Source organism: Aulonocara stuartgranti (assembly GCF_965226115.1).
Source record: "Aulonocara stuartgranti genome assembly, chromosome: 11".
NCBI lineage: Eukaryota > Metazoa > Chordata > Actinopteri > Cichliformes > Cichlidae > Aulonocara > Aulonocara stuartgranti.
Window position 1 is genome coordinate 27,142,000 of NC_138947.1, and position 22,446 is coordinate 27,164,445.

Genomic DNA, 22,446 nt, shown 5'->3' on the forward strand with positions numbered 1-22,446 from the left:
TAGTGAGACCTGCTATGATGTTTGGATGAAGGCAGGAGGTCGGTCTGGAAGTAGTAGAAGAATGAAGATTTTCACTGAAAAGGATTAGCAAGATAGAAATGATCATATCAGAGCAATTTGGAGAGGAATAGCTGGAAATGTGTAAACGAGGCATAGGGCTGTTGAATATGGAGCGGTCGGGGGGCAGAAAGACCACAAAGATTCATGGATGTAGTGTAGGAGGACATACATGTGACCAGAGGATGCTAGGGACAGGGTGAGATGGGAGCAGATCCCTGTGGCGACCCCTAAAGGGAGCACCCGAGAGAAGAAGTCGACCACTTTTTAAAAGGCTGTGTACCATGTTATGTATCAACTGCTGATTTCCTCATCTGTTGGAAAAATGTAGAAAAGAATTTGAGGTTTAAGTCGCTGTATACAAGGGTGAAAAAGACAACAAAAAAGTATACAATGAACAAAAAATAAATAAAAATGTGTCACTCTGTGTCGTGGGATAAAAAACAGACAACCTTAAAGTGGAAATCCTCACATTACCTATGTTCAGTGAACACAGGGTGCCACTGCATCCACAAAAACAATCCAGAAACTTCCGTAGCTTCTGTCTTTTAAGATGACTTGAGGGGACGTAAAAGCTGGTTACAAAGTGCTGTCTTTTCACTTTTATTGTTTGAAAATAGTTGTGCTGGTTTTTATATCAAAAAGGGAGCTCACATAAAGCATCTTGTGTAAGCGTTAAAGGGGTTTTCAAAGTAAGTAAATGAATAGAAGTATAATGAGTGGCCTTCATAGCCATGTTCTTTCTTCTTTATTAGACATGCTCTGTCGCCATCTAGTGGACAATCTGTTTCCCCCTGCCTGATTAAGGTAGTGAGACCGCATAATGAGCCTTCCAATCATGCGGTGCCCTCGTGTTTACCCGTGAGATACAGACTTAAATACTTGAGTAACAAAACTACATGGTGTGTAAATCTACAGAGAAGAACTCGACATGAGTCGTTCTTTTAATTAACTGTATGACAACTTCAAACCATAAGACCATAATATTTCTCAGTTATTCACATAAAGGGCTGTTTTCCAGTTAACTCGCAGTTTTTGTGAGAGACCGTCACCCCTGATTATGCCCACCGAGCCGACCCATACTATAGGCTCTATAGGTCCTGATTTACATATGTCCAGCCAGCCATTGAGACCGGAAATTAAGCATATTTGCATTCACAAAATAAAAGCGTACTGCGTTGAAGACCGTAAAGAAACAAGACGGAGACACCATTTTGGATGTGGAAATTATACGTGTTTTTGTAGCTATAGATAGGTATTTTCCGGGTTTTATTGTTGATATGTGTTTCGTGTGACCCATATAATCATAAGATTGGTTTGGTTAAATTGTACATGTGTCTGTGGAGGCTGAGGGTAAAAATAAGCTTGTTTTCATTCTATATTGTCTCTTCACCTGTTTCCAGAGCCTACATAGAAAGGCAGGCATCATCTCGTTTCCTAACAACCACCAACTAACGGACTAAAAATTACAAATTTTAAACATGTATGAACCCAAGACTTATCTTAAAGCATCACGTCACTTTAACTCCAACCATAATCCCTACCATGACAAGTCATGACGCACCCACTTTGCCTGGCAACCACCTAACGACGGACTAAAATTACATTACAGCAGGACCTGAGCATCGCAGGGGGACCTTTTGAAGCACATTGTCCTATGCATTTTTCCTAGGTGCGTGTAAATTACATTTATATGTTAACTATAAGACATTTAATTTTGAAAACCATAATCAAATTCAAGTTGTGAAATCGAGTACAGACCCAGCTGTTTTTGTTTGTTTGTTTGTTTTACTTTTGTATTTTCAGTTTTCTCATTATGACCAATATTGATCAAGACCAAAAATACCGCGGCATGAGCAGGTACAAGATAAAATAAAACCGCGAATATGCTCCGCAGCTCTTTTAATTTGAAAGCGGAAGTGTGATATGCAATGCTCGACGAGGGGCTACGCTGACTGTCAAGCGTTTGGAATAGGACTACGACGTGTAGCGGACCGTGTTCAGCTGTAAAATTCAAAAGGGCTTGGTAAGAAAAAGGGAAAAAAAAATTAAATATTTTAGAGAAGTAAGCTATACGCGAACCCGGCGCCAAAAAAACAAGGCTGACTTTCTTTTTTGTGTGAAAACCTAGAAGTTGCATTATGGATTCGGGGAAACACCCATGCGCTCCACCAGCGGGATGGTCCAGTGAGAAGTCCTCCATGGGCCAAGCGCCCCCTCCACCCTACCAGGACGACAGTAACCCTGGCCCTGGATATCCACTGCAGGTAACCAGCACATTTAAAGACACATTTTTTAAGACAATCTAAAAAAGAGAGAGAGAGAGAGGTATTTAATCCAATAAAAACTTTAGTTATATTTTCTCTATTTACCTATAGACTGCTAAACAATGTTATCATGTAATCATGACTTTTCCCATCGGTTCGTTCGGTTGTGTTATTATGATATTCATCCTGCTGAGTTGGTTAGCTGCATATATATATATATATATATATATATATATATATATAATATGGAGAGAGAGAGAGATCTAAAGACGAGGTAAGATGTACTCCTTCTATATTTAACCTCTATCAACAACAGTCTCGTTTTTCCATAAATCACTTATCCAACCGGTTTTCCCACTTCAACCACCTGTTTCGTTTGCAGTGGAAATGAGTTGGTCTTATTTCACCTCTGTGTCCTGCAGGGTTATCCCGGGCAGCCTGCAGGAGTAGGATATGGACAGCCTGCAGGAGTAGGTTATGGACAGCCTGCAGGAGTAGGTTATGGACAGCCTGCAGGGGCAGGATATGGACAGCCTGCAGGAGCAGGATATGGACAGCCAGCTCATCCCATGGGTGGACAGTACCCTGCACCTCAGCAGGGTACTGTCGTGGTCCAGCCCACAGTGTATGTGGCTCAGGGTCCTCTAACTAACCCCGTCAATGACTACTTGGGCTACTCCATCTTCACCATGTTGTGCTGTTGCCTGCCACTTGGAATTGCTGCCCTTATCTTCTCCATCTTGGTGAGTCTCAAAAAAGAAAGTTTTTCATTCTTCATGGACTGTTGCACTGCAATAAATACACATCATAAAGCTGTTTGTTTAAGGAGATGAGATGATACCTAAAGAATTCCAAGAGTTCTAAAATGAAATGAAATAATAAATTAAATTTGTCATTAAGTAATTAAATTTGGGAATAAATAATAATTCTACTAATAATCAAAATAATAAACTCAAAGATTACTAATAGTTCTGGTGGCTTTCTTCCACCACTGATGCTTGTGGTTTCATTTATAATGTATTTTGGGAGACCTGGCTACATCAAGTCCACACCAGCACCAATTCAGTTGACTGTAACACTGCATCAACTCAGTACCTTGGATAATCTGTGTTGACTTGCTGTTAGATGTTGGGGTCTGTTGAAAAGCCACAGCAAGAATTTACATTTTAAAATAATTTTATGGTGCACTCCAGGACAGGAACCATGAAGTAATTGATTAAAAAGTGGAATATTTAAAGATATGTTTAATTAAACAAATTGAAATGTTAATTAATTAATGATAAATTTAATGTATTCATTTATTATTTACGCAGTTTTTTTTATTTAGCCCACATTTAGCACATTTAGCCCTCCATAGTTTTAAAACATTCAGTATAAAGTTCATTGAGGTATTAAAGTAAACCATGCTGTTCAGAACAACATCTAACACCCACATGTTACTGCGTGGGAACCAGATTAGAGAACATGCTTAGGTTACCAGAAGGTGTAAAAATTTGTGCAGAGAAAAGGAGAAGTGAAAGATGCAAAGATGTGCAATAACTGTGTGACAAGAATTCACATGGAAATCAAAAAGACTAGGGGAATAAGTAAAGATGCCATATCCAATGTGGCACGAGAGATGAGAGCGAGATGTTTAAAAACAAAACAAAAAATATTGTACCCACAGTCTTGAGGAGGGGAGGATGGGTATTGCTTTTTACTTCCATCTGGAACGAATGGCTTTTTAAATGGTTGGTTTTGGACTTGATTGACCTGAATGTCTTTGCAGAGGGCAGGGAGAAGAGTAAGTAGTGGCTGCATTGGGTGTGGCCATCATAAAACAGCTGGCTGTCTTTTCGAGTCAGCAGGTGTGACTTTCACAGAGACAGAGAGAGAGTAGAGTAGATAACCATTGTGGGAAAACTCAGCAGTAAGAACACGCTGGTGGTGAAACGCTCTGCAGTGCAAGGGTTTCACTTGCATTTGAAAGAAGGCAGCTGTAATTACCGGCGTAATTGAATATAGACCCACATAATTTCCTCTGAGGCACACAGTGAGCAGCAAAGAGGCGTTGCAAGTGAATGCAAGTGAAACCCTTGCACTGCAGAGCGTTTCACCAGAGATCATCAACAACAACCATCCCAGTTATTCAGGGACTAAATCCACCACAATAAGTGAATGCAATATTTACAGGCACGTCCTGCTGTAATCGTTGTTGCTGCTGACGTTGGGCTCTTTGTATTCTGGTAGAGTCGAGATTCTGGCTCCAAGACATAACTGTAGATTTGAAAAATTGTCATTTGCAATTAAGAGCAATTAAAAGAAAGTAGGTCTTTACTGAGGGGCTTTAAAGGGACAGAAAAAGAATTTCCGTAGGCTGCAAATAAAAGGGGTCTCAAAGTGAATCCAATGTGGAAGTTGCATTCTTTATACCAGCCAGCAGGGGGCAATTCTTATGTTTGTGGTAACAAATATTGTTAAACAGGAATATATGGGGAAAACAGTCTACGGCTCCCTTTATCCATGGTCTCAGTAAAGCCTTTTCTGATGAGTTTATGGTCCCTGGTTTTAAGTGGTATTGAAAACAATATGATGATTATTTTGTAAAATATGGTCATTATTAGTGTCAAGAAGGGCTATAAAGCAGGATGTGCTTAAAGCCATTGCTTTATAGCTGTACTAGAACAAATCTTAGTTTTAGTAACTGTTCAAAGTTACAACAATTAGTCCAGGAATACAAATATGGAGGTGAAAATGAGCAGAACAGCCCTCTTTAATGCCTTTTTTAACACGGTCTCATTAGAGTGCTACTGCATGCACGTTGTCTCTGGAAGTTGTGGTAGTTGATTCTTACAGGATGGAAAAGACACCCTTGCTTCCTCCATGTTTGTAGTTAAAGGCCAAAAATAACCTTACATTTTACTGCATTCACAGAGACTCCTGCAGAGTATCACTTTTAAATAAAGGTGACTTCTGAAGCTTTAGGTAACTTCACATCTGAGCAGACAAGTATCACATGTGGAGTTCCCCAAGGTTCCATCTTGGGACCCCTTCTGTTTAACATCTACATGCTCCCACTGGCACAGATTATAAACAACAACAAAATAAACTATCACAGCTATGCAGATGACACACAAATATATATCACAATGTCACCAGGAGACCGAGGCCCTGTACAGGCTCTTGGTAAATGCATTGAGGAAATCAATGACTGGTTGTGCCACAATTTTCTCCAGCTAAACAAAAACAAAACTGAGGTAATAGTCTTTGGCGCCAAAGAAAAACGATTACAGGTCACCAGAGAACTTCAATCTATACATCTAAAAACCACAAACCAGGCGAGAAATTTGGGTGTAGTGATGGATGCAGACCTAAACTTAGAAAAACACATTAAGACAATAACAAAGTCAGCTTACTATCACCTCAAGAATATATCAAGGATAAAAGATCTGATGTCTCAACAGGACCTGGAAAAACTAGTCCATGCATTCATCTTTAGTAGGCTTGATTACTGTAACAGCATCTTTACAGGTCTACCTAAAAAATCAGTCAGACAACTACAGCTCATTCAGAACTCTGCTGCTCGAGTCCTCACTAAGACCAAAAAAGTGGACCACATCAGTCCATCTCTGAGGTCTTTACACTGGCTGCCTGTCCGTCAGAGGATAGACTTTAAAGTTCTGATGCTGGCCTATAAAGCTCTGAATGGTTTAGGACCAAAATACATCAATGACCTCCTGACCCAGTATGAACCATCCAGATCCCTCAGGTCATCTGGATCCGGTCTTTTATCAGTTCCCAGAGTCAGAACCAGACACGGAGAAGCTGCATTCAGCTTTTATGCTCCTTATATCTGGAACAAACTCCCAGAAAGCCTCAGATCAGCTGAAACACTCAGTTTATTTAAATCCAGGTTGAAGACTCACCTGTTCTCAGCTGCATTTGAATAAAGCACCAAATCCACACTTTAAGCTTAAATTTCAAAACTTACATTTAACTACTGATTTTATCTACTGTTCTGATTTTATCTGTTTTGATTTTATATACTGTTGTTTGTTTGTTTGTTTGTTTGTTTGTTAATTAGTTAGTTAGTTTATTTGCTTGTTTTAATCAATTTTAAATCATGCTTTTTATTTGTTCTTGTTTCTAATGTCTCTGTAAAGCACTTTGAATCACCTTGTTGTTGAATTGTGCTATACAAATAAACTTGCCTTGCCTTGCCTTGCCTTTAATGTAAATGTTTTTGCCATAGTGACTTGCAATGCACTTCTATGTGACTGTGCACAATGTTTTATATTATGTTTATTTTTTCATCAGTATTCAGAAGCCTACAGAAACACAAAGCGTGCATATTGCCCTGCATTTTCTGTTGTTTTTTTTTTAGCCTTTCTTGAGACAAAGAAAATGACAGATGAAAAAACAGAGTCATTAAGCTTTTAAGCTTTTCTAAATTTCCTGTGCTAGGTTTTGTTAAAGTTATGGCTGAGACTACACATGTCATGCTGTGCTAATTATAACTCGCGACACATACCTTCCAAAGCAGCAGATGCTTCCGAGCTGTTATTTTTAAAATGTTACACATGTATCTTTCAGTATTTACATTGTGGTTGTCCACAGTTTCCCACAGTTGCTGTTGTGAACCTAATTAGAATAAAACTAAAACATATTTTTTACCATTACATAACATTGTAGGATTATTGCTTAAAAATAAATAAATACAATTTTTAAAAAGGCATCTATATTGACCAGTGCGGATTAAATATGAAAAAAATTAGCATCAAATGCTGGGATACGACAAAGGCACGATAAGATCAACAAACTCTATTCACTAAGTTTATGCTTTAAGGCAGAAGATTTAAAATTAATCACTCAAGGCTTATTTCGGCCTCTTTTAGCATTTAATAATAATAATAATGGGTTGCATTTCTATAGCGCTTTTCGGGACCCCTCAAAGCGCTTTACAATACCACTATTCATTCACTCTCACATTCATAAAGGGCACTTATGTAAGGTTGATGATTTGTTGCTCTCCCGAATCATGCATAGACACACTTTCAGTTCGTGCTGGAAGAACATGAACTCCTCGATGTCTCCCTCTCTGTCTTCCTCGTCTCTCCTGCAGGTTCACGCATCCTGGCCCTTGTTTTGTCTGTGCCTACACAAAGTTGGCATTATAGCAGCCCCACCTCTTTCCATTACTATATCACAGCCGCTGGGTCTAACACTTTGTCTGGTGTTGTCTTGTAGAAACAGTATCTCTGTGTTGGGGCTGGTCATTTTGGTCTACATTAGACATAATAATGCAGTTCTTCTCATAGACACTGGCTCTTTTGTCAAGCTGAGGAATTTCAGATTGTTGGTGATCACGCGGTCATGAGGATCTCATCATTTTGGCAATATGGAGAATGCCCACTGATTTATTTTTGTTTTTAATCTGCCTCTGTGTAATCTGTGAATCTCTTAGCTTCAGTACTGACAAATCATTGAAACAGCAGTAAAACCAATTTTATGGCATTTACAGCAGCATGTGCCTGAAGACATGGTACACTTACAGTGGGGCAAAAAAGTATTTAGTCAGCCACCGATTGTGCAAGTTCCCCCACCTAAAATGATGACAGAGGTCAGTAATTTGCACCAGAGGTACACTTCAACTGTGAGAGACAGAATGTGAAAAAAAAATCCATGAATCCACATGGTAGAATTTGTAAAGAATTTATTCGTAAATCAGGGTGGAAAATAAGTATTTGGTCAATAACAAAAATACAACTCAATACTTTGTAACATAACCTTTGTTGGCAATAACAGAGGTCAAACGTTTACTATAGGTCTTTACCAGGTTTGCACACACAGTAGCTGGTATTTTGGCCCATTCCTCCATGCAGATCTTCTCGAGAGCAGTGATGTTTTGGGGCTGTCGCCGAGCAACACGGACTTTCAACTCCCGCCACAGATTTTCTATGGGGTTGAGGTCTGGAGACTGGCTAGGCCACTCCAGGACTTTCAAATGCTTCTTACGGAGCCACTCCTTTGTTGCCCGGGCGGTGTGTTTTGGATCATTGTCATGTTGGAAGACCCAGCCTCGTTTCATCTTCAAAGTTCTCACTGATGGAAGGAGGTTTTGGCTCAAAATCTCACGATACATGGCCCCATTCATTCTGTCCTTAACACGGATCAGTCGTCCTGTCCCCTTGGCAGAAAAACAGCCCCATAGCATGATGTTTCCACCCCCATGCTTCACAGTAGGTATGGTGTTCTTGGGATGCAACTCAGTATTCTTCTTCCTCCAAACACGACGAGTTGAGTTTATACCAAAAAGTTCTACTTTGGTTTCATCTGACCACATGACATTCTCCCAATCCTCTGCTGTATCATCCATGTGCTCTCTGGCAAACTTCAGACGGGCCTGGACATGCACTGGCTTCAGCAGCGGAACACGTCTGGCACTGCGGGATTTGATTCCCTGCCGTTGTAGTGTGTTACTGATGGTGACCTTTGTTACTTTGGTCCCAGCTCTCTGCAGGTCATTCACCAGGTCCCCCCGTGTGGTTCTGGGATCTTTGCTCACCGTTCTCATGATCATTTTGACCCCACGGGATGAGATCTTGCGTGGAGCCCCAGATCGAGGGAGATTATCAGTGGTCTTGTATGTCTTCCATTTTCTGATGATTGCTCCCACAGTTGATTTTTTCACACCAAGCTGCTTGCCTATTGTAGATTCACTCTTCCCAGTCTGGTGCAGGTCTACAATACTTTTCCTGGTGTCCTTCGAAAGCTCTTTGGTCTTGGCCATGGCGGCGTTTGGAGTCTGACTGTTTGAGGCTGTGGACAGGTGTCTTTTATACAGATGATGAGTTCAAACAGGTGCCATTCATACAGGTAACGAGTGGGGGACAGAAAAGCTTCTTACAGAAGACATTACAGGTCTGTGAGAGCCAGAGATTTTCCTTGTTTGAGGTGACCAAATACTTATTTTCCACCCTGATTTACGAATAAATTCTTTACAAATCCTACCATGTGGATTCATGGATTTTTTTTTCACATTCTGTCTCTCACAGTTGAAGTGTACCTCTGGTGCAAATTACTGACCTCTGTCATCATTTTAAGTGGGGGAACTTGCACAATCGGTGGCTGACTAAATACTTTTTTGCCCCACTGTATGTCTTCAACCTGGCACCACCTGCCACACCACATGTGTGAGGTGACAGACACTGAGAGGTGCACAACCAGCGGAATAAAGACCAAAGGTTTTGGTGCACGCTGCTGTTTGTGAAAGCAACAACGCCAGTTGCAACAGGGGCTTAACAACTTGTGGCTTGTTGTTATGAACAATTTGAGGTAACGGTGATTCGTGTTTGTTTCCATTCTTTCTAATGGAAAAGTTCTGGGTTTTTCTTCCTTTTCTGTGAGCTTTTCTGAATTAATTGCTTTATGACAAAATACTGTGGAGCTTTCAGTAGCACTACATGCCCCCGGGCTTTCCAAGAATCCCCACTTTTGTCGCAATCAGGCTCGAGCAGTCAGTTACCTCAGCTCAAGGGCATTGCCTGCTTTTGTGAAGGCATCACCAAACAGCTCTTTGTTTCCCTGTCAGAGATTTACAGTTAACAAACAGTCAGGTGAATAAACAACACTGAGACACTTAAGATTGACAACGTGCGGCACGGGTGAAAAGCTCAGAGCAAATCACACCGAACTGCAGTATTCGTTTATTTTTATAGGTTACATCGTCAATATGCAAATATAATCACATTTCCTGTTACGCAGGTCCTGATGCTGTCTGTGTGTGTGTGTGTGTGTGTGTGTCACAAAGTATGTGTGTTGCAAGTCAATTTCTAAGAATAATATAATGCAAGTCAACTTCTGCAGATGTGTATTTCTGTACTGATCTCTTGTCAGTGTCACAGGGTCAGCTTCCTGTTTCAACAGAAAGCTGTGTCTGGTGAAATATGTGTAACATAACTTTTGAAGCATAAGCAAGTAAAACAATAAAAACTCCCTAACATTCCCCAAATGCCAGCATTTTCTTCAGAAGCCCTTATTTACAATGAGTGAACATTCAGATGAGCTAATTCTTCTGCAGAGGGGTGATGTATTTTAACTGGAATTTAAGGTTATTTCCTCTTGCTGACCTTAAAATGTGGCATACATTTTAGTTTGTGTCACATTAAAATGTGATACAAATTTATTTTTGGTCTAACATGGCATTTCTTGTTACTGAACTGTCATGTTACGTATTGAAATCAAAGTGGAGACAGTTTTGTGTTTAACCACGGAGCTACAGAGAGCAACATAAAGGCAAACACTGGTCATTGGCTGTAATGTCAGGTGCTCTGTAGCATCTGATTGAGGTAAATTTAAATATTAAAGTGTAAAATGTTTGATCAACACTAAAGAAAATTAGATTTGATTCTGTAAAAGGATCTTCATGTAAAACTGTCTGTAGTCACCAAAACCGATAAAGCCAAAGTAAATATTTGTTCCGACAGGACTTTACTCAGATCAGTGTGACCAACTACCTGATAGCAACAAGAAGCTGTTTTTTTTGTTTGGTTGTTTTGTTTTTTTACATTATATTTTTTTTCTAAAGAGAAATAACCACTTTTCTATCTGAACATTACATTAAACTTACTTGAAAATGTTATTTGACAGATGTGAATGGCGTCTTTTCTACGTTCACTCGGTTAAATGAAATAACAGTTGATGACAGGAGAACTGTAGAAAGATGTGAAAAAGATCTAATGAGAGATTATTTTGTTTTCACCATGATAAGTGGTTAGCAAGACATTGATTAGAGCTGTGCAGTGAGGTAAGAATTCATCACTGAGTGTACTGAATCCGGTTTTAACCCTTTCCTTTCTGATGTCTAAAACTTTTGGCATATTTGACTGTAAAAAGTTTATTTATTTAAAGTCATCGCTAACAAATCTAAAAGCAGGGCAACAGAGCAGTGCGAAAAGCACATACAATTGTCACTTAAGTAGACGCACAGGTATTTGTGTAGCACCTATTTTTGTGCAGTGTTATCTGAACCTTCACCTGCCACTTAGTTATAATAATAAAATAATTATGATAATGCAGGTAAATACAATCTTTATTTCAAGTTAAATTGCAAATGTAATGAAGAAAAAAACAATTGGGTTTTTAAAAGTTCAATTTGAGATTTTGTCGTGGTCCTGAGTTGACTCACTGGTTTTGAATACTGTTATCTTATGTTTTAGATTAATTCTTAAGATTTTCTTGTTCTTAGGGTTTGATTTCTGTTTTGTATTTTTAGCTCCTGTTCTGTGTCTCTGTGCCTGTCCTGGTCCCACATCTGTGTTCCCTCCCTGTTGCTGTGTCTGATGTCTTTGTGTTAAGTTTTCGTGTCTTGCGTTTGGTCTGCGTTGCTTCCTGTGTCTTGTTAGCTCTGATTTATTCCTGCTGTGTTATCACCTGTTCCCTATCCTCTCGTTGTCAGTCTGTGTATTTAAGCCTTGCGATTCTCTCTGTCTGTGTCACATCTTTAACGTCATCCACACCTTCTCCGTGTTGTGTCTCATCCCTCTGTGTTCTGGTGAAGTTCTGGTTCCCAGTTCCACTCTCCTAGTCTATGCTTCCTAGTTTTAGTTTCCTGAGTCTAGTTAGTTCATGTTTGAGGTTCTTGTTTTGTTTTTGTAAAGTTTACTTCTTACAAAGAGTGTTTTAGCAAATAACGCAACTGTTAGCTTCCTGTTTCTGAGTACATTTAGGTCCACATCCTGCCCGCAGACAGATTTGTGATTTGGCAGATAATGAAAAACCCCAAGTTCTACTGTGGCGGCGTAGTGTGGGAAACAGAATCACTTTAGAGCTATGCCCAAATGCTATAGCTACAAAACAAGCCCAAATCATCACTCCACACCTCTGTGCTTGACAGTTGGTATGAGCTGTTTGTGTTGATATGCCACGTTTGGTTTTCCCCAAACATGGCACTGTGCATTATGACCGTAACAACCATCTCTACTTTGTGCTTGTCCATCCAAAAGACATTTTTCCAGGAGTCTTGTGAAAATTCCAAACCTAAGCTTTGTTGCTATCTTATTTTTAGAGAGGAAAGACTCTTTTTGGCAACCCTTCCATACAAGCTGTGCTTCTTCTAATTGTACTGTCATTGGCTCTTGAATTTTCTTATTATTATTATTGTTGTTGTTGTTGTTGTTGTTGTTGTTGTTGTTGTTGTTGTTGTTGTTGTATTATTAGTTTTTAATTTCTTTGAGTATTGAACAGTCTGACCTTTGGCCAAAAGGCTGTGAAAACGTTTTTTCCCATGACTCCGTATATATCACAAGTATGTACGTGTTGGTACGTGTTTAACATAGAAATATGCTTCTGAGTTTCAACCACAAATACATAAAACTGTTAAAGAGTAAAATGCCACTCAACCCCCCTGCTGTTAGCCTTACCACAAGATTCGGATGGCTCACAGAGGTGAGTGACATTTTGTGTGGTTAAGATGTGTTGAGGATGTTGTACATGTTCCAGGAAATCTCTAAACTGTTGGTAAACTGTAAGTTGAAAAGACAGAGACAGAACAAGAACATCTGAACAATATTAACTCACTGAATAAGCTAGCTAAACTACTCTTTGCCCGTCACTTTGCTTTCATTTCATTGTGGCAAAACTATGCAGACTTTTTTATCAGCTGCGTTCAGCTGTGCTTGCTGCAATGTTACCAAATCCCATGCAGAAAGAAGACGAAGAAGCAGCACGGGCAGACACACTGATAACCCTCCATTGAGACGGCACACAGATTATACTGTCTAACCTACAACAAGGCAAGCTAGTCAGAAGGAAAGGAGAGCCGTGCTTTCAAAGAGCACTTTCTCGATTTTGGGACACTAGTGCATTAGTCTAGTGCAATAGTGCATTAGTGCATTAGTGCATTAGTCTGTAGAAAGGCTGCCCTTTCTACAAACCAGTTTGGGCTGTGTTTTTATCAGATTAGTTTGTTTCCCTTGGGCCTGCTGTTCTGTTGAATGGACTGTCTAATCCTGTTAGCCAAGCTCCTTCCTACAAATAATTCAGCTGTAATATCACCATAAGAATATATTTTAATGTTTTATTCCTTGGCTTTTGTAGGAATTCCCCCCCTAATTGGCAGCAGAGATGACTCTGTGGTTCTTAAATGTTTGTAGGAAAACAGCCCTTTGCTTTCTTGTGTACAACCTCACTTGATGAGGTTGTGCTTGATTGCTAGTTGTAAGAGTCACTGAATGCAATGTGATGTTGTTTTTGTATGTTGTGGCCCCTATTAGTCTTCAAGGCTTCAAGGTACTTTTTAAACTAATGGATTAGACAAACATTAAGCAGATGTCTCCTCAGCATTTTTAGTGGGAGCTCAAAATAAAGATGGAGGATAGGTGTGGTCCAGTCTAAGTACTGAATAAAGTATGCTAACAACAGCTGGTCTGTTGTTTCCTATTTTATTAAAAGTCCTGTGGTTTCCCACGTTTCCCAACATGTCAGTTTAAGTTTTCATGTGGCCTAAAAGGTTTTTTTTTTTTTTAATGGAGTAAATATTGGATTAAAACTCTTGGTAAACTTCTATTTAAGAGATAAAACGATGGGAGTGCTTCATATTGCCTCAGTAAATATTCTGCAGTGTGGCTCTTAAACAGCAATTGCTCGCAAATTACAGTTTACCCATAAGTAGTAATCATCACATAGAGTTCCTTCTCAGTGTGTGCATATCACCGTCATGGGCCATTTGTTCCACAGTCTCAACAGTCAGCTTGTTTTCCGTAAGTTAAACGTTCTTGCCACACCTCTAACAACATAACAGTTGGTACAGTAATTTAGAGTGTTCTGTGCCATGATTGTGTTTGTGAAGAGTTACTGCTAAGCTTTTGTGTTTCTGAAAGTGCATGCATCAGTTCCTCAATACTCCGTTTTCAAATTTTCCAAAGTGAAAAATAATCTTTGTTTACATCATCATTAAGAGGGAACAGGATGCAGGATGAGATGAGATGGCTGATGAGAAAAAATGAACTTGATGCATGTCCACTACAGAGTAATGCAGAGTGCAGAATCATAGGATGCCAACAATACTTGACAAAAGGGTTTGTACTAAACTGGAGAACCCAAAAATCCAACAAAGGATGTAACTAGAAACGTACATATGAGACACAATTTCTTTAGGCAAGGTAAATCTGAGGCACATTAGGAGGAGCAACGGGCAATTTGAAAGGAGGAAGAGGAAGGTGGGACTCACAGGAAACCAATGGGGAATGAGATATGGGAAAACATCACGACGGTTAGAAGAGACAATTGACTGTGAAAGTAAAACAGGAACCAAGCAAGCAATGCCACACAGCAATAGAAATCCCCACAGTAAACATGATGATAGAGGCAGGGGCACACGCACTAACACAAATCCAAATTAGGGAACACAGAGGGACACAACCAGTTCTTACCAGGATACTAAAGCCAAAATGTAACCAAAAACTCCAAATAGGGAAATGAAAACCTGAACCAGAACTCAGAACAGCAATACACATCCTTTCCTATCAGCCTACCTCTCTGACATGTCTTCCCAATGTGTTGTTTGTGTAAGTTTGGTCAGAAGGTTCCTTTGTAAGTGTGCATGCGCCATTAGCGTGCTGCCTGCTGTAACCTATAATTTCCTTCGGGATTAATAAAGTATTCTGATTCTGATAATCAAGCAGGAAAACTTGGTTTGGAATTCTTACTGAGATAATGTAAAACGTCCTGGCTTGCGTGGCTATGCTACTTCTCATTCTTTTTATTATGTAATTTAATAATTTTCTTTACATTATGAATGTTGACGGTTGTAGAATGTCTCAATGTTCAAACTGCTGGAAAACATTACATCTTCCACACGTTTCCATTTTCAGAAGATCAGAGTATATGCTTTCTGGGTTTTTAAGCTCTAAACAAGTATCATCCTGTGTAGTGGAGGTCCAACAACCAAGAGCAGCAACAACAACCAAATTGCTTTGTTTTTCTTCCTTATCACTTTCAGACTCGGGAATCCAACCACGTTGGCGATCGGATGTCAGCGGAGCGGAGCAGCAGGACAGCCAGGACACTGAACCATGTGGCTTTGGGACTCGGTATTGCTGGCCTGATCCTCACAATTGTTTATGTGGCAGTTGTGATAAATGCCGTTGGCAAATACTGATTTAACATTTTTTCTATATTGCCTCTGCATGCTCAGAAACAGGTTATGTGATCATATCAGGAACATTATTGGCTTTCAGGATGACGTTTTATTGGAAACTTTTTAAATTTGTGGCCCCTAATGTGCTGAAAAATCTTTGACGTTAACCCTATAATGGCATTTGTATCATATTTGCCCTCTTTCTCATCAACATAATCAATACCTTCCATAATTTTAAAATGTTATGGACAAAACTCTTTTTTAAAAGAGTCTAAATTTAACATTGTTGTTAACAAAAAATTGTCAAAAACGCCCAATGTATCAAATGTGATACAAAGAAAATATCTCATAAATATCTCATAAACAACATAATATAGCACAGAAAATGTGGATTTGGTTATAAGGGTTATTAAACATCTCAGTTCCAAAACAATTTGAATTTTTTCTGGTTATTTTTTGATGGGTTGGGTCTTACAGAGTTAATCAAATTATTATCAACAGTGATTGGCAATTTATTGTTATGATCTTGCTGAATACATCCAAATCACTGCAACCCATTACTCTTCAGCAGTGTGAAGACTAGCATCTATTGCCAAAGATTCATATTTACTAATCAGTTATTTTGCTTATGATTTGCTTTTGTATGTTATCACGCATCTATCGTCACATTTTTGACATGTATGGGGTTTTGTTTCTCAATTTTGATGCCTTATGAATGAGAGTTTATTGTGCTGTCATTACACAAGCAGAATTCATGCCATACAAAGTTTATGTTTCATGATTAAATGGCAAATGATTATCACAACTTTAGGTTGTGAGATTAAAGTTTGACTTTGAGTTTTGTGAAAGTATTAAAAGGCTAAAATGTTTACGAACATTAAAATCCCTCACTGATGGAGACATGTGTTTTGTCCATGCTGAAAAACAGTGGAAGACTGAAGTCTGTTGATCATCAGTTTTGCAATCTTAAACAGGATGTCATAGACTGTTTAGAGGAGTGCAAAGCTTCTCACGAAATCAGCAGTAAAGTAGAAACAGTTGAGGCATTATGAGGAGCAGTTCAGTCGGGCTCCAATTCGCTCTGTGTAGGTATCGCTGGTGTTCTGTTGCGCTCTGTGTTTTCTTTGTAGCCAATGCTTAAGACTGTATACCAAATTTCTTTATAAATAAAGTTGAAGTATGTCATGAGAAAAATGTTTGTGTTGTTTAATTGGATGAGTTTTATCAGACCAGTTTCAGAGCCTTCCCATAGAAACCTTGGGAACACAACTGTGGAATAAGTGAGTTTGCAGCTTAACTGTTGAATACATTATTTTACAGGTGTACAGGTGCATTTTAAAGAAAACTGTTTCTGTTAATACACAACTACAAAATTATTCCATTAAAAAAACAAAATGATTTGAGTGGATATTATTAGCTCCCCCACCCCCCTAGAAACCATAACACAAACCAGCGATGGGTTTTATTTTCCAATGTACACACGGTATAAAAACCTCAAGGGTCTGAGTGTCATTTGAGAAAGCATCGTGCCAAAACAACAAGTTTAGACTTGAGCGGGGCCTGCACTTCCACAGGTCCCACTGGTTTAGACTTATTTCTGTTAACAAAGCAAGACAGAGCAGCTCAACCGGTTTTCACATGCTAGCAAGGGAAGGATCTCAGAGCAGCCCTTCTGCCCTTGGTGTCAGACCACTTCGAAGAACCAGCTTCCACTGCAGCCTTTTATTTCTGTGACACGCAGTTTCAAATTCAAATTTTATTTGTCACAGTCATACACAGTACGATATGCAGTGAAATGCTTAGACAACTGCTCGTGACCTAAAGAAAAAAAAAAGGAAAAGGCTATGAATAAGATAGGAAATAAATATAAAAAATTAAAAAGTGTAAATTTAACTAGGAAGGAATAAAATATAAAAATTAAGGTTAAAAATGAAATAACTGTACAACACAAATTAGAATGAAGGGTAAATTTAACTGGGAAAGAATAAGATAAAATATATAAATTAAAGTTGAAAATAAAATAACTGTACAACAAAATAAACAGTATAGAACTATATAAGAATGTATGAAGAAATATAAATAAATAAATATATATATACAGGGAGTGCAGAATTATTAGGCAAGTTGTATTTTTGAGGAATAATTTTATTATTGAACAACAACCATGTTCTCAATGAACCCAAAACACTCATTAATATCAAAGCTGAATGTTTTTGGAAGTAGTTTTTAGTTTGTTTTTAGTTTTAGCTATTTTAGGGGGATATCTGTGTGTGCAGGTGACTATTACTGTGCATAATTATTAGGCAACTTAACAAAAAACAAATATATACCCATTTCAATTATTTATTTTTACCAGTGAAACCAATATAACATCTCCACATTCACAAATATACATTTCTGACATTCAAAAACAAAACAAAAACAAATCAGCGACCAATATAGCCACCTTTCTTTGCAAGGACACTCAAAAGCCTGCCATCCATGGATTCTGTCAGTGTTTTGATCTGTTCACCATCAACATTGCGTGCAGCAGCAACCACAGCCTCCCAGACACTGTTCAGAGAGGTGTACTGTTTTCCCTCCTTGTAAATCTCACATGTGATGATGGACCACAGGTTCTCAATGGGGTTCAGATCAGGTGAACAAGGTGGCCATGTCATTAGTTTTTCTTCTTTTATACCCTTTCTTGCCAGCCACGCTGTGGAGTACTTGGACGCGTGTGATGGAGCATTGTCCTGCATGAAAATCATGTTTTTCTTGAAGGATGCAGACTTCTTCCTGTACCACTGCTTGAAGAAGGTGTCTTCCAGAAACTGGCAGTAGGACTGGGAGTTGAGCTTGAATCCATCCTCAACCCGAAAAGGCCCCACAAGCTCATCTTTGATGATACCAGCCCAAACCAGTACTCCACCTCCACCTTGCTGGCGTCTGAGTCGGACTGGAGCTCTCTACCCATTACCAATCCAGCCACGGGCCCATCCATCTGGCCCATTAAGACTCACTCTCATTTCATCAGTCCATAAAACCTTAGAAAAACCAGTCTTGAGATATTTCTTGGCCCAGTCTTGACGTTTCAGCTTGTGTGTCTTGTTCAGTGGTGGTCGTCTTTCAGCCTTTCTTACCTTGGTCATGTCTCTGAGTATTGCACACCTTGTGCTTTTGGGCACTCCAGTGATGTTGCAGCTCTGAAATATGGCCAAACTGATGGCAAGTGGCATCTTGGCAGCTGCACGCTTGACTTTTCTCAGTTCATGGGCAGTTATTTTGCGCCTTGGTTTTTCCACACGCTTCTTGCGACCCTGTTGACTATTTTGAATGAAACGCTTGATTGTTCGATGATCACGCTTCAGAAGCTTTGCAATTTTGAGACTGCTGCATCCCTCTGCAAGATATCTCACTATTTTTGACTTTTCTGAGCCTGTCAAGTCCTTCTTTTGACCCATTTTGCCAAAGGAAAGGATGTTGCCTAATAATTATGCACACCTGATATAGGGTGTTGATGTCATTAGACCACACCCCTTCTCATTACAGAGATGCACGTCACCTAATATGCTTAATTGGTAGTAGGCTTTCGAGCCTATACAGCTTGGAGTAAGACAACATGCATGAAGAGGATGATGTGGACAAAATACTCATTTGCCTAATAATTCTGCACTCCCTGTACTCACAATAACAGCAGCTGTACAAGTATTAACTGGAAATGAAGAATATAGTAACCAGTGTTGTGCAATCCACATTATGTCTTGTGCAGTGCAAATATGCTTAAAGTGATTTAAGTGATGAAGTGAAAACAATGTCCAGAATGTCCAGTGTGTGTGTAAGAACTATATGTGTGGGTCAGTACTGTGTGGTGGTGTGATTGAGAGACCGTATCGCCTGCGGGAAGAAGCTCCTCCTCAGTCTCTCTGTGTTGGTCTTCAGGGAGCGGAATCGCTTTCCTGACCTCAACAGAGAGAACAGTCTGTTGTTGGGATGGCTGAGGTCCTTCACGATCTTCCTGGCCTTGGTCCAGCACCGCCTGCTGTAGATTGAGTGCAGGTCAGGGAGCTCGGAGCGGATGGTGCGCTCAGCTGACCGCACAACCCTCTGTAGAGCTCGTCTGTCCTGCATGGTGCTGTTCCCGAACCAGGTTAAGATGTTTCCCGCCAGGATGCTCTCTATGGTGCACGAGTAAAAGTTCCTGAGCACCTTGGAGGGCAGTTGGAAGTCTCTCAAGCGTCTGAGGTGGTAGAGACGCTGTCGGGCCTTTTTCACCACGGTGTTGATGTGACAGGACTATGACAGGTCCTGCGTGATGTGAACTCCGAGGTATTTGAAGCTGTCCACTCTCTCCACTGGGCACTCGTTGATGACGGGGGTCTGGTAGTTCCTCTCCTGCTTAGTGCTGAAGTCCACTATCAGCTCCTTTGTCTTACTGACGTTTAGAAGGAGGTTGTTCCTCTGGCACCAGTTCTCCAGATTCCTAATCTCCTTCAGGTAGGCCGTCTCGTTGTTATCAGAGATCAGGCCCACCACGACGGTGTCGTCAGCAAACTTGATGATGGTGGTGGAGCTGGTAGTGGCCACACAGTCATATGTGTACAGAGAGTACAGCAGGGGGCTCAGAACACACCCCTGGGGGGCTCCAGTGCTGAGAGTGGTGGAGGCTGAGACATGTCCGCCCATCCTTACTGCCTGTGGTCTGCCAGTTAGGAAGTTGGAGATCCACTGACACATAGATGAGCTGAGTCCCAGATGCTCCAGCTTGGTGGTGAGTGTGGAGGGAATTATGGTGTTAAATGCAGAGCTGTAGTCTATGAAGAGCATTTTAACATAATTCCCCCTTCTAGTGTCCAAGTGAGTGAGTGATGTGTGGAGGAGATGAGAGATGGCATCGTCTGTGGAACGATTTGGACGGTAAGCAAACTGTAGTGGGTCCAGTGTGTCTGGTAGTGAAGAAATGATGAAGTCTCTGACCAGGCGTTCAAAGCACTTCATCACTACTGAGGTGAGGGCTACAGGGCGATAGTCATTGAGAGAAGCAGGGTGGGGTTTCTTCGGGACAGGAACAATGATGGACTCTTTGAAGCATGTGGGGATCACTGACTGAGATAAAGAGATGTTGAATATCTCAGTGAACACAGGAGCTAGCTGGTATGCGCAGTCTCTGAGGATACGACCTGGGATGCCGTCTGGTCCTGCTGCTTTCCTGGTGTTCACTCTCTTGACGGCTCTCCTTACTTCATGCTCGGAGATGACGAGAACGTTTCCGGTGCTGGCAGTATCTTCTTGTCTGCAGCCGTTAGCGCCGCTAGCACTAGCATTGTTGGAGTCCTTAGCTGCAGCCTCGAAGCGAGCATAGAAAGTGTTCAGCTCGTCTGCCAGAGTCACGGCCGCGTTCGTCATACCGGTTGTTGGTGCTTTATAGTCCGTTATTGTCCTTAGTCCCCGCCACAGGCTCCTAGAGTCACTCTGTTGGAGTTGTGACTCTAGTTTCCTCCCGTAGCGCTGCTTCGCCTCTTTCACCGCCCTCCGCACGTTATATGACGCGGCTTTGTACGGGTCCATGTCCCCCGTCGTGAGTCCCGTGTTGTAGGCAGCGGTGCGGGATCTCAGAGCGTCGCGGATGGTTTTATCCACCCACGGCTTCTGGTTGGGAAACGTTGTGATAGTCTTTGTCTCCACGGTATCATCCACTAGTTTCCCGATGAATCCCACAACTGCTTCCGTAAACACGTTGACATCATCCTCGGAGCTGTTTCTGAACATGCCCCAGTCTGCGTCATCGAGTGCGTCCTTTAACGCGGCCACCGATTGATCTTCCTCTGAACCGGAACTTCCTGTTTCAGCCTTTGTTTGTATTTTGGCATGAGGAAGATGGCGGGGTGATCGGATTTGCCAAACGGAGGGCGGGATTGTGCCTTGTAGCCGTCCTTGACCGTAGTGTAGCAGTGGTCTAGTGTCCTTTCACCTCTGGTGGGGCAGGTGATGTGTTGATAAAAGTTCGGCGCTGCGCGTTTGAGGTTGGCACTATTAAAGTCCCCCGTCACAATAAGCGCAGCGTCCCGGTGTTGTGTCTGGTGCTGTGTGAGTGCCTCATGCAGCTCGCATAAGGCGGTGACCGTGTCCGCTTGTGGTGGAATATAAACGGCACTTACAATGACCGATGTAAATTCCCGAGGTAGATATAAAGGACGACACATGATGGACAGTAGTTCCAGATTTGGTGTGCAGGAGCGTGTGAGAGGAACAACGTTCGCACTGTTGCACCAGTTGTTGTTCACCAGTTTCCACAAACACCCATTGTAAAACGAATAGTTATGTCTATAACCTCTGTTCCCTGAAGGAGAGGAACGAGGTACAACACATAAGTATGGGATATCACGCCCTCGCGTGTCCTGGCTGAAGAAACCTTTAATCACGCCTTTAAGGCAGATGACGTGTGATGACACGCGCATGGCCCCGCCTGCACATATAGCCGCTGTCATCACAGTCATCCCTCAGTTCGATAGCCGCTCTTCACCAAGCCAAACTGCTCAGTGGGGCCACCTTGTGTTGTACCTCGTTCCTCTCCTTCAGGGAACAGAAGTTATAGACATAACTATTCGTTCCCTTTCAGTCGATTTACTCGGTACAACACATAAGTATGGGACATATATACACGCCCCACAGAGCAGCCACCGAACTGGAATCGGACCACCACATCCTTAGTGAATGGTAGACCCAGCAGAAAGGACAGCATGAGCCATCGAAGGGGCTGTAACGTCCAACCGATAAAACCGCACAAAAGTGTGCGGTGATGCCCAACTAGCTGCCGCACAAATATCAGCTACAGGCACCCCTTTAAAAAGAGCCCATGAGGTTGCCATCCCCCTGGTGGAATGAGCTCTCACCCCGTGGGGCAAAGCAAGACCAAGCCGTATGCCAGTGAGATAGCTTCTATAATCCAGTGGGACAGCCTCTGTTTCGACAGAGCTCTACCTCTATTTGGATTAGCGAAGCAGACAAACAGCTGGTCACATAAAC

The 22,446-nt window shown here is 41.1% G+C and overlaps 1 protein-coding gene across 2 annotated transcripts; it reads left to right on the forward strand.

The window, feature by feature from the left end:
• The first annotated feature begins 1,247 nt into the window (after positions 1–1,247).
• LOC309717011 (uncharacterized protein) lies at positions 1,248–16,635 on the forward strand. 2 transcript variants are annotated; one of them, XM_082551201.1, is made up of 6 exons: positions 1,248–1,312; positions 1,461–1,729; positions 1,864–2,083; positions 2,189–2,324; positions 2,747–3,067; positions 15,304–16,635. In XM_082551201.1, the coding sequence occupies exons 4-6, from the start codon at positions 2,199–2,201 to the stop codon at positions 15,460–15,462; spliced, it is 606 nt and encodes a 201-aa protein (XP_082407327.1). In that variant the 5' UTR covers positions 1,248–1,312; positions 1,461–1,729; positions 1,864–2,083; positions 2,189–2,198; the 3' UTR covers positions 15,463–16,635. The 2 variants fall into 2 exon arrangements, with proteins under 2 accessions (XP_082407327.1, XP_082407328.1); XM_082551202.1 differs by having other exon boundaries at positions 1,955–2,083.
• The last annotated feature ends 5,811 nt before the right edge of the window (positions 16,636–22,446 follow it).